General features: G+C 29.7%; 1 protein-coding gene across 3 annotated transcripts in view; it reads right to left on the bottom strand.

The window, feature by feature from the left end:
• LOC126897348 (52 kDa repressor of the inhibitor of the protein kinase-like) overlaps positions 1-13642 on the bottom strand; it is a 51294-nt gene that overhangs the window by 30276 nt on the left and 7376 nt on the right. For 2 of the 3 annotated variants that reach the window (XR_007702075.1, XM_050670882.1), the window contains exon 2: positions 12381-12682. Coding sequence is in view for 1 of the 3 variants with exons in the window: in XM_050670882.1 (XP_050526839.1) it covers positions 12381-12647 (267 nt within the window). In the remaining 2 variants the exon portion in view is untranslated. Of the gene's footprint in view, positions 1-12318; positions 12735-13642 lie in introns of those variants that run through there. The other variant, XR_007702076.1, reaches the window with a different exon arrangement.

Here is a 13642-nt window from a genome sequence, read left to right as displayed (position 1 = left end):
ACATACTTTGTCTTAATCAGGATATTAATAAGGAACTAGCAGTTTATGAAGCTTTTGGAATAATCCACCAATTTTTTAAAATTAAACACTATCTAAAGATTTGCATCGAAGCGTTTTTTTTTGATAGTGATTTTAATCACTGTCAGATATCATTATACTTGATCCAAGTATGCCACGTCACCACTGTGCCGCGACCCCCCTGTGCTGGGTTTTTGATAATGATTTTAATCACTCATATATCAGTATACTTGATCCAACTGTACCACGTCACAACTGTGCCGCGACCCCCCTTTGCTGGGTTTTTTTTCTTAAAACTTTTTCAAAAATAAAGAAATCAACATAATTTTTTTTTATACTAAAATCTTAGATATTTCCCTTTCATTTAATATCATTTTTTTTTGAAAATCTAACACTTAACCTGCTTACTGGAGGGAATTTAAAATAGCAAATTTTTTACAAAAACTAACTTTTTCAACTTAACTTTTGAAAATGTTCCGGAAATATTGCGTCCTTTAAACATATAATTAATCAAAGGTTATGTCATATACTTTAAACTGAAAAAAAAAATTTGAGCCGACACCTTATTTTACTTGTGTAAATGACTGCCGAAATTCAACAAAGAATCTAATGTTTGCGATAAAAATCACCTTTTATTAATTAATTAATAACAAATCAACAAATTAACAAATCAAAATAAAATTTTTGTATAATGAAACCTTCCTTTCATTTGATATAATTTTTTTTTGGAAAATATAACACTTATTCTGCTCACAGGAGAGGATTTAATACAGCAACTTTAAACATATGTCAAATTAAAGCTTATGTCATGTACTATAAAATTAAAAAAAAAAATTTGTCCCGATGACCTATCCTCTATGCGCAAATGGCTACCGTATTAAAAAATATGCTATTTTTGTGTTAAAATCCTGAGTTTTGTATTTTATTTTATTTTAAAATATCTTATAAGGGCAATACACTGACTTTCATGAATATTATATAATTTAATTGACACAATAAATTAAACTTATTACAATTTTTTACTTTTTTAAAGTCGAAAAAGTAATTTTTAAATTTTAATTAGATTAAAATGCTAATTTTATCATGCGACGAAAGCAACGAACAGTTGCTAAATGGGTAACACCTGTGTTTTTTACGCTAAGGATACGATAATCGAAGCCGCTTGTGGCAATAATATTTTGTATTTTTTTAAGTTAGAAAAAAATGTTCAAACTATTTTATTTTTATCTCATTTAGATTCAATAACTTCAATAAATATCAAGAATGCCATCACTATAGTATCCCCTCGTGAGATGAAATTTCTTATTCATGTTAATGTTATTTTACTATGTGGTTTTTTTTGTGGCTACGATTTATTTTTCTAACCCTCACTTAACCTACTTTTTTCAACGATACGTCAAATGATTACAATTCGTATTTAGTTGAAGGTATTACCCTCAAATATTGAAAAAAAAAATCCCGTATTCAAATAACAAGTAGCTTAACCAGCTTTATCCATACAAACAATTTAAATCATTCATTTCTAATATTTTAAAAGTATATTGATGAATTTGATTTGATATTATATAATTTTACTTCGAAATTTATTAATTATTTTACTCTATTTGTGTGTGCTACTACCAGTCTATAATATTCCAAATTTTTTTGTATCATATTGCTATATAAAACATTAATTTTAAAAAAAAATGATTTTTAGTTTCACTTGAATTTTAACTTCAATAAATATAAAGGATCCTATCACTATAGTCTCCCTTCGTGAGAAGAAATTTATATTCATATTAATATTATTTTACTATGTGGTTCTTTTTGTGGCTACGATTTATTTTGTCAACCCTCACTGGACCTACTTTTTTCAACTGATACGATCACATTTATCGTAAGATAAAGACGGGTTAATATCGAATTCTACCTTTTGTGAAAAGTCTGCTAGAGAAGATGTTGTTTCTTTTTCCGCGAAACATGTTTCGTTAACCTGAGATTCAAAGTGTACGTCTGTTNCGTTAACCTGAGATTCGAAGTGTACGTCTGGTGTTGACGCATCATTTTGTTTGAAGTGTTCGGTAAAATCATAATTTTTTTGTCTGGAGTTTAGAATTTTACGCCTGTCGGCGACTGAAATATTGTCATTAATATGCACAATTGTTTTAATATTAAAATTAACACTAGAATTTTTTACGTATTCTAATGGAGACCAATGACAGTGGGAAAATAAAACAAACACGTTATCTCGATCGAATTCTGTGAATGCGATAACATTTACGTCCGAACAATTGTTATCTTGGGAAAGTACAATTAAATTTTTATTGTAATATGACGCGACGGCTGCTAGATCTTCTGCCTCAAGCCAGACAGGCTGACTTGCAGAATATACGCCTAGTAATACTTGAATATCATGAAAATTAACATTAATATTTTTATTTTTCAACACCTCTACTAATGTATTTACACCGCAAAAGCTGTCTCGTGGGATATTTTTTGAAACCTGCATACTCGCCACTGTGGACTCAATGGAAACATTGGTAGAATCTTTGTGTGAAAAAATATGATTTGCGACATTGCTAGAACTGAATTTTTCGAAGAGTACGGTCACCCTGTGTGGTCCGTCAAATAAAATAATTTTCGAATCATACATATCAATATTAGCCTTGTAATTTTGCAGAAAATTATTACCTAACAAGCTATTAGCTTTTAGATTTTTGACTACTGCGCAATCAATAGAAAATAAATGATCAAAAAAATTTACCTCTATTGTTGTTTTATCTATTAAATCTAATTGAGAACCGTTTGCTGTAGTAAGAGTCGTATTTTGAACCGGAATAATTTTGTGATTTTTTGGAATTAGATTATTGCTTATTATACTAATAGATGCTCCCGTATCGATAAGAAATTTTACATCAGAATTATATAATTTTCCTAGTATTATCGGTTCAATATTAGACTCTCTATTAGAAAAAATATTCGCACAACGTGTAACACCCGTGATATTTAAATTATTTTGCGCTTGCTTTTCTTTATTATTGTTATTGGAAACCGGAAAATTTTGGTTAGGCTGCGCAGGGATGTCAAAATTCGTCCTAACCACCGGATTTTGACTTATTCGTTTTTTTGAGTTTGCTGCGGGGGCCGCTGATTAGGAGCCCACTTATTAGTAGACGGAACTCCTGCGTCCTGATTGCGCCCACCATTATTATTGTTATAATTTTGNCCTGATTTCGCCCACCATTATTATTGTTATAATTTTGACCTGTATTATTAGAAAATCTGTTATTATTATAAGAATTATTATTATTAAAATTGTGATTGTTTCTGTAGTTACCATTATTATTATTATTATTAGAATTGTAAAAATGACCGCTGTATTTCGATTTGAATTATTGTAATTCTGATATTTATTATTATATCTAGTGTTATTGTTAAAATTATTACCATTGTTGTTATAGTTTTGATTTGTATAATTATTTTTGTTGTTGTATGCCATATTACCTTTATTAAAATATGTATTATTATTTTTATTATGACTCGAATTTTGTTTATTAACCTTTGCATATTTATTATTGAATCTTGGAGTACCGTTAACCGTTAGTGTTAAAAGATCTATTTGCTTTTGCATTTTGTCTATCATTTTATCTTTGTCATTCATTTCCGTTAGCCCTGCATTCCTCTCTAGTCTTTTGATATTTTCCTCAAGTGCCACAAGTGAATCTAAGTCCATTGTTCTCAACTCTTTAACAATTTCTTCTGGTAAACCTTTCAAAATATACCTTATTACCTCCCTTTCTGCCATATTTTTATCTATTCTCCTGCACTCTTCTTTTATTTTTAGCAAATACTCTTGTACTGTTTCCGAATCACTCTTTCTCCTAGATTCTAAATTTTGACGTCTCATTCGAAGTCGTGCGTCTGAATTATAAAACTTTATCATTATATTTTTTGCCTCATGCCAATTTAAGTTTGGGTTTTCGGATTCGATAGCCTCATAAACCGTTTGAGCCGTGTCACATAATGAAAGGGGCAACATTATTAATTTCTCCGCGTCATACCACCTATTAGCGGTTGCTACCCTTTCGAAATTAACGAAGAATCTATCCGCGTCCTCTGTTAAGTTTCCTGAAAATGTTTGGGGTGTTCTAATTGCGTTTATGGCCATAGTAGTTATTAATTTAACTGGTTTATTTTCTAAAAGTTTTGATTGCGCAGAAATAGGTTTAGGTTCTACGGTGACCTCGCGTGAAATTACTGATGGTTTAGCTAAAGTAAATTTGACAACGGTTTTGTCGAGATCGGTAGGGGTGTTCGATTCACTCGAAGAAGCGCTTTTTGTGCTTAGTGGAACCGGCAGAGTACTTGGAATTTTATCAAGTTTTTCTGCTTCGGAGTCCGAATCAGATTCGTATTTTTCTGAGAGGGGTGGTTGTTTGAAAACAGAACGTAATTTATTTATCAAATCTTTAGTGTGACTATTAATCGGCTGTTCTGCGTTTAAAAATGACAAAATATTAAGTAATTCCCCTTTTGTACAATAACAAAAATAATAACCTTTCGTATCTTTTTTTAAAATTTCAATTTTTTCTAAAAGGGAGATTTGTTGAAACTGTTTCGGTAAATAGAGCCGTTTACTTTCTCGTTTATAAACTTCGAATATAGTGCTTTCGTAAATTAAAGTTGCTCCTACTGGAAATTTTATAAAAGCGGTATGATCAAAAGCCTTAGAAACAGAAATACCCCTTTTCTTTCCAAATGAACTAATAACCTGATCTGGTGTTAGTTCCAAAATATTACTATCAAAACCTAATAGATTCCAAACTCTTTCGGTAATTCTACAAGTTTGATTATTAAAGGTGCGTTTTAAATAATAATTATAGAGAGGCATATAAACGTATATAAAAGATTATGGAACTCAAAAACTTAATTTATAGTTATACCTAACTATACAATTGTTACTATTATAATAAAATGAGCCAATAATAAATAAAAAATATTTAATTTATAAATTAACCGTGAAAAACGGTATATAAAAATTGTAGTACACTTTGGGGGGGATCCCTCACTGAAAGTTTAAAATAAAACAGAGAGATCGGCGCCTCCACCAATTGTTACGTCGCTATTTAGGGGTTTAGCCTAAATGCCCGTCGACAGTATTCTAAGGGACCAACGGGGGATAGCTGGCTAGGCTATATCTACCTTAGGTACTGAAGTTTCCTATTTAATTTATATTCCCTTAGAGGAACTACCAAGGGTCGCACTACAATATATATATATATATAACACTTTAGGTTAACAACGATATAAATAAATATTTATTAAGCAATTGAAATATTAAATAGATAATACAACCTGCTGGACACCTAGAGATGATTAATCCAACAGGGAGCTGACGGCAACACACACACACACTATAATATACGGGGTAGCGAAGTTAAGTTAATTATCAGGCAAAAGTAGTGATAGCGAAGATGGTAAAATGTCAACTGTTGATAGGAATATCTTATTATGACACATTGGCCGCGAATTGCAAAAAGTGTTTATGTGTGCAGTCCGCCCTCCTGTTAGTATTGTTGTATGTCACTGTGTTAATTATATATATATATGTGTCTATTAAACGGTACAACGATGTTATGGGAGACAGAGATATGGGCACATGCAAATGTGATCGTATCACAACGATAAGTCAAATGATTACAATTCGTATTTAGTTTAAGTTATTACTCTTAACAATTGAAAAAATATTCCTTTTTCAAATAAAAAGTAGCTTAACCAGCTTTTTCCAAACAAACAATTAAAATCATTAATTTCTAATATTCTTAAAGTATTTATTGTCGAATTAGATTTGATATGATAAAAGTATTCAACTACAAAAGAAAATAATTTTACTTTGTAATTTATTAATTATTTTACTCTATTTGTGTGTGCTACTACCAGTCTATATTACTCCAAATTTTTTTGTAATATGTTGCTATATAAATCATAAATTAAAAAAAAAAATGAATTTTAGTTTCAACTGAATTTAATGATGGATTTTTACAATTATAATCAAATTTTATTATATGCTCAATTGAGTAAATCTTAAATAAATAGAAGTTGATGATGTTTTTGTAATTATCCACCAATTTCTTAGAATTAAACACTATCTACAGATTTGCATCTTATGATAGTGATTTTAATCACTGTCAGATTAAATCTATACTGGACCCAACTATGCAACGTCCCCACTATGCCGCGACCCCACTGGACGGGTTTTTAACACGCTTATATTAGTTTCACTTGTATTTTGTGGGATGTTTGTAACTTTCCACGCGGCACGTGTTCAGATGTATCTTTTGAGGAAGTTTTTACGAATTGCCCAGATTTCAATAAGGAAAAAGATTATAGAATTAAATTTCTCCCTGATATTGTAGAAAAACTAAAAAACAGGTTTTCTATTACTGATTTGCAACTCAAAGTAGACAGATTAAAATTATAAATAAAAAAAAATAAATATTGGAATTAGCAATGAAAAATGATTGTCGATGGGATTTCCATCCCAATAAATTGTTATACTACGATTTAATGATGGGGCAACAAAAATTTGATGAACGAAATCTCTTGTCTAGTGCACAATATAGAAAAATACCAGAAGTAAAAGATTGTCGCGTCGTTAATGTTATAGACTATTTTAAATTTGCACCACTTCAATATAAGTGTCCCGATGATTCTTATTTGACACTTTTTGACGTGTTTCGTTACATGAAATACAATTTTGATTCGAAACAATTACAAAGATATCAAGAGCTAGTGCTAGCTTCAGCGANACAAAGATATCAAGAGCTAGTGCTAGCTTCAACTATTCGGCCAATTTTATTAGTTGTCCGTATGTATATTTCATTTTTAAAAACATTTGATGATTTTTGCAAATCTTCGTGGTATGATAAAAGTAAAAATAATCTAGATCAAATCCGTGTTAGACTCACAGAAATTGGTACAGCAATAATTAAACAAATTGAATATTTCAATAAACAATTTATAATTCAAAAACTACCGAAAACTTATTTAAATAATATTTGTAATGATATTCGTAATATTGTTGGTAAAGATATATCTCAGTCTTATCGTTCATTGGACGTTATAATGTTATCTACGAAGACCTTTTTTTCTAATAATAAACTAAATAGTTATTGTGGTATAATAATGAATTATAGAATTACTCATTTTAATAATATTGTTCAACTCTATAACATGTTTTCCCGACGTGTTAGTGAAATGTCAACATACCTAATCGAACTGGACAAATACAAAGAATCTCTTAATGCAGTGAATAAAACAAGAAACATATTTTCCTTTTATTTTAAAAAGAGCAGTGATGACATCTTCAAACCCTATTCAATTCTGATAAGTAGGTTCAAACTTTTTTAATCATTATTTTAATAATAGCTTTTAAAGTTAAAACCAGATATTTCTAGGTAGTTATGATTAAAATTACATTGCCAAAAATACAAAAATTGTAACATATTTTTATTTTTAACTAAAAAAATGTATTACTTTATAAAAAGCTTATAATTCTGTCGAACATTTCTTATATATTTTTAAATTACAATAATTATATTGATTATTTTTCATTATAAATGGTGATGGTATCATGTTACCATTATTGTATAATAAACAGGAATGTGTTGCCCAAGGGATTTAGGGCAACCATGGAAAAAGGACTCCCACTATAGTTCCCCTACATTCAGTCGTGGTTCGGTATGTGAAAGTCAGGCTACACATAGTATTGTAAGTCTAACCCGGTTAATTCTAAGTCTGTTAACTAAAGCTATAGTTCTATTTCGTGTGTTATTTATTGTATATTCAATGTTATTTTATTGTATTTTAATCGATCACTATTAAATTGATCATTAATAAATTAACTCTATTCAATTCTACTTTTTACTAATAAATCCATCTTCTCCACGCGGACTCGCATTACATATTTGGTGGCGGCGGAAAACAAAAGCAAGAATGTCTTCGAGGGTCGTAAGAAGAAATCTGATTTTAAAATAGTAAGTCCAGCTATCGTATACATTAACCTCGTGGAATCGTCGTCGGAACGTACATTCCACATTTTTGTAAATCGTATTGGTATCACTGCACCGATCAGTCCGACGTCGCCGCCGTGATCGTGTTCCAATTCTCTACTCATGACCATCTAGTAGCCAAAAGTAGAAACCGGTTCTGTCGGGAATAGTGTCGCGGTCTAATGGACGAATACTGACTGCCATTTCTGTGATAAAACGCAACCACCTGATAGCATTACACATTCAATAACAACAAAATCAACATCGTCAAGAACAAAACAATTATCCTGATTCGTTTCAGTCTATTTTGTTTCATTCATTTAATTCTATTTTAGCCTCGATTCTAAGCTGAGAAGGAATAGATTTTACTTTAATGTTATTTTTTTTGTGTGTCTGTTATCACTTTTTCTCAACTCTCACCTCAAAAATTGAAAAAAATTCCCTTGTTCTCCGTAAATGGGGAAAACCTCTAAAAAAATTACAAATTTAAAAATCGCTAATTTTCGAAATTTTTTCAATTTTTTTTACTTAAAATTGCTATATCTTTTTTAAAAATAACCAAATTCATATAATTTTTTTTATAAAGATGCATGATATCATTACCTTTTATTTGGTATATATATTTTTTTATATCTGACCTTTACCTGCCCACAGGGGGGGATTTAAAATGACAACTTTTTCACAAAAAATTAATTTTTTCAACTTGACTTTTGAAAATGTTCCGGAAATACTGTAACTTTTATATATATCTTAAATTAAAGCTAATGTAATATCCTTATCATGGAAAAAAAAAATTTCGGACTTTATTTTGTCTTCACGGTGAAAATGGCTATACCTTATTGAAAAGTGTATGGATCAACATAATTTTTTTTATGAGAAATAATATTTTTTAATAATCCCTTTTTCATTCGACATATTTTATCTAAAATAGGATAATAATAAGGAACTAGCAGATCATGTAGCTTTTGGAATAATCCATCAATTTTTTAAATTTAACATTATCTACAGATTTGCATCGAAGCGTTTTTTCTTGATAGTGATTTTAATCACTGTCAGATATCATTATACTTGATCCAACTATGCGACGTCACCACTGTGCCGCGACCCCCCTGTGCTGAGTCGGGTTTTTTTTATTTTATTCATTTTTAATCCCGTTCTACAGTCCAGTACCTACTGAACAACATTAGTTTTATTTTTTTAAAGATAAATTAATATTTAGTAATTTTGGTTATTAACTATTTAGTACAGTACTGAAGTCGTCATCTCCATAGCCTCTATCTTTATCATTTTGGGCTAAGTCTGCCTAAACTAATGTAAAGCCAAAATGTTAAATAAGTAACAAAATTCCATAGATTTAAAGCCAATGTCTATTAACGTGTGTCATAATCATAGTTGTGTAGAATATTTTTAGCTTCGATATGAAGCTGAAAAGTTATTAATTTTACAAAGATGTCTTTATTTATTTATTTTTTTTTTTATCGAAGAATCGTGCAAATTATTGTCAAATATTATTTTATAGATCGGTTATGCAGCCCGAATATATACAATGAAATATATAACTTGGAGACTACTGAATCTATTAATGATGAAACATCTAGAATTAATACGGTAAATCAAGATACTGTCGATAACGAAAAACAAACAGATATCCAAAATAATGAAGACTTATCAGAACTTAATATTTTACAGCCAAATTATATGGTCGATTACATTCTATTTATATAATATTCATATGTTAGTAGTCGTAATTTTGTTGCTATTATTTTTATTAATCAATTATATACATATTTATGAAAGTTTATGTTATTATAAATTTCAATGTTAATTTTAGTTCGAATAACTAAGTTATCTAAATTTTAAGCATTGTAAATAGATTTTATAAACCAGGGCAGTGAGGATGTGGATTTATTTTGACAAGTATAGATTATATTTGTGTGCCATGCTACTCCTTAATATTAAAGGGGGTTGCCAGTTACAGTGGGTAGTGTTGTTTATTTGGGATAAACAAAAATTAACGGAAATAAGAGGTATATCTGTTTTACTACATATAAAAATACTAATATATATTTATTACAGTATCTTAAAATAAAGGGTGGTTTGGAGATGTCTTTATTACTAAAATGGTCGACAAAGCAGCTATGAAGAAATAGATAAATTATATAAAATAAATAGGATTAATTAAATAAAACTTAGCTATATAACGTAGAATAAAATGGTGAAAATGGCAGTGAGATGTAGACGGATGTATGCGTTAAATTGCTCAAGTCGTGAACCATGACAATGGTCCGTAATGTGCGACAAGGGCTGACAACTGAAAGGGGTGCAAAGGTACGAATAGTGCGAGAGCATTCAGGACATTCAATATTATCTGTTGCGGATGACGATTATCGATTATTAAAGACGTATATACTGTGTACTTAAATAAGTAGGTTAAGAATTGAAATTCTGGTTCCCCCCCGTTTCACCCACCCGCTGCACCATCTGGGTGTTGGTGAAGAGGTGTGGAGGGGGGAGAAAATCCAATGTAAACTAACATAGTGCAGGGGGAGGGGAACGACGATGAAATCCATCGTAAACTAACCTAGAGTGGGTGAGGAACTTCTCCTCCATCACCAAGTCTTATAATTGGGGATAATGAAACTTAACGTAAACTAACCTAAAATGAGTGGAGGGGGGATGAAACAAGACGTAAATTAACACAACTTGTCACGCCCCTAAATTATGTGGAAAAATAAAAATTAATTTTCTGGGTTAGATATGCGTTAACCCTTGAACATGCGTTTGGTGCGCGTCGGGTCCACTTGTTTAATATGCTGTACCCTATACGCAAAAGCTTTCTCCACCAGAGTACATGGCCGCATCGCATAGGTTCATACACAATCGCCTCCGCCGACGACAACGATAATCACTGTAATATATTGACTTCGTCTAATTTGTTAACTGTACATACTGTTATTATTATTTTTTTTTTTTGATTATCACACAGCAGTGGCCATAATAGTATTAAGAAATATCGGTTTTTTGACGAAAAAAAAATGTATTACGGCGAAAAGTATGAATTTTAAAAGTCAAATCCGTTATTTTGATATGCGACATGCACATTTTTGAATAAAGTTCGTACGTAAAACGTTAATTTTTCCTAATTTAAAAAAAACATAGATTTGTTCGAAACATTGTGTCAGAAGACTTTATAGATGATTATATATTTTTATACTATAGCACTTGAGATTAGTATTGCTGATGGCTTAACGCGGCGGCGGCGATGTCGCCTTCTATTACATTAATTGTTAATATACGAGTTAATAAGCTTGACCGTTATTCGTATAGTGAATAATAAATCAGTATTTTTTATCGACAATATATAATAATAATAATAACGATAGTTCAAGTTTTCTTATTATGAGATGTTTAGCAAATCACATTCCGAAATAAACACTACTACCGCCACCGCCGACGACGACGACGATAATTGCTGGAATATATATTCTAATGTTTATAGTATTATTATAATCTACATAACTGTAATATACTTATCGATTAATGTCCTATATATTTTGTCTGAATTTTCACTCACCTATATATTACAAATTAATTAACAATAAAGATATGGAAAGATTTTATTTAAGGTGGACAAGAAAAAATGATACTGCTCGAATTAATATATTCTATAGAGTGGCGTATTTTGAATGATTTCTCGGGGGGTGTCCAACATTTAATGAACCTCACAAACGAAAATTGTAAAAATGTTTATTGACGTAAAAAAAACTTATTATTTTTCAAATTACTATATTGGGAAATGACAAGTAATTTGAAATTTAAAACTTTAGTATATGTCATAAAAAAGGAAGTGAAATATATTAATTATAATAATAAAAAGAATGAAGAGATGAAGGAAATAAGATAATTAGCTATATGTGTGATATTTATATTTTTTATAATTAAGAAAGAGGATTAATAATAGAATATAGATGTTATATTACTTAATACTGATAAGTGATAACCAACTTTTTTTTTTTAATTACTTTTTAAATTGTTGTGAAGATACAACGATATTAAGATCTATTTTAATATTACATGATCTTTATTTCTTATATTTTTATATTTTAAAGATTATAGTAAAATTAACAATTTTTGAACTTTAAAACTAAATTTATAATATAAGATCTAGGCGTCTCTTCTTTTTACTTAGATTATCAATTACTTCACTGGTATCAATGCCAACTTCTATGTTAATGGCTAGCATAGCCAAACTATTAAACCGCCCCTGTATTAAAAAAAAAAAACTTAAAAAATCATAATTATAAAATAATAAATTAACCAATATTAATTTACTTGTGACATTGTGTTTCGCAAGTATGTCTTTATTCTTTTCAAATTAGAAAACGACCTCTCATTAGATGCAGTTGATACTGGTAAAGTTGCAAAAATCTGTAAGAGTTTAAATACATTTGGATAAATTTGGCTATTGCATAAAACTATTGCTTCCATGGCAATTCTTGGTGTATTTGATGATTTAATATTTTCTAAACGTATTTTCCATAATTTGAACTCTGCCAGTAACAAAGATTCTTCGCATTCATTTAAGTCAAACATATACATTTGCGCCAAACGTAAGAAGTGAGCTTCATTTTCGTCTGTTGAAATTAATATTTGAAGTCCAATAACAACATTTTTTGATTAACAAACCTTAAATTTAGTTGATCTATAAATGTATCTAAGAAAGGAATAAAAAAACCCAGCACAGGGGGGTCGCGGCACAGTGGTGACGTGGTATAGATGGATTAAGTATAATGATATCTGACAGTGATTAAAATCACTATCAAAAAAAAACGCTTCGATGCAAATCTTTAGATAGTGTTTAATTTTAAAAAATTGGTGGACTATTCCAAAAGCTACATTATCTGCTAGTTCATTATTAATATCCTAATTAAGATAAAGTATGTAGAATGAAAAAGGGATTATTAAAAAATATTATTTCTCATAAAAAAATAATGTTGATCCATACACTTTTCAATATGTCATAGCATTATAAAGTTAAAAATTTAAAAAATAAAATCGAGAATTTTCACACAATAATAGCATTCGGTAGCCATTTTCACCGTGAAGATAAAATAAAGTTCGAAATTTTTTTTTCGCATAATAAAGTAAATTACATTAGCTTTAATTTAATATATATATAAAAGTGTCAGACTTTCCGGAACACTTTCAAAATTTAAGTTGAAAAAGTCAATTTTTTGTGAAAAAGTTGTCATTTTGAATCCCCCCCTGTAGGCAGGTCAAAAGTCAGATTTATAAAAAAAATATACCAAATGATAGGTAATGACGTCTTGCATCTATAAAAAATAGAATTATATTGATATGTTCATTTTTAAAAAAGTTATGGCACTTTAAAGTAAAAAAAATTGAAAAAATTTCGAAAATTAGCTTTTTTTAAATTTGTAATTTTTTTGGAGGTTTCCCCCTTTTACGGGGAACGAGGGAATTTTTTTCAATTTTTAAGGGTAATGTCTTCGACTAGATACGATTTGTGATCTTTTGACGTATCATTGAAAGAAATCGGTTCGGTGAGAGCTGAGAAAAAGTGGTAACAGACA

This window comes from Daktulosphaira vitifoliae, unplaced genomic scaffold, assembly GCF_025091365.1.
Source record: "Daktulosphaira vitifoliae isolate Bord-2020 unplaced genomic scaffold, ASM2509136v1 Scaffold_2, whole genome shotgun sequence".
NCBI lineage: Eukaryota > Metazoa > Arthropoda > Insecta > Hemiptera > Phylloxeridae > Daktulosphaira > Daktulosphaira vitifoliae.
This window is presented reverse-complemented; position numbering and strand designations above follow the sequence as displayed.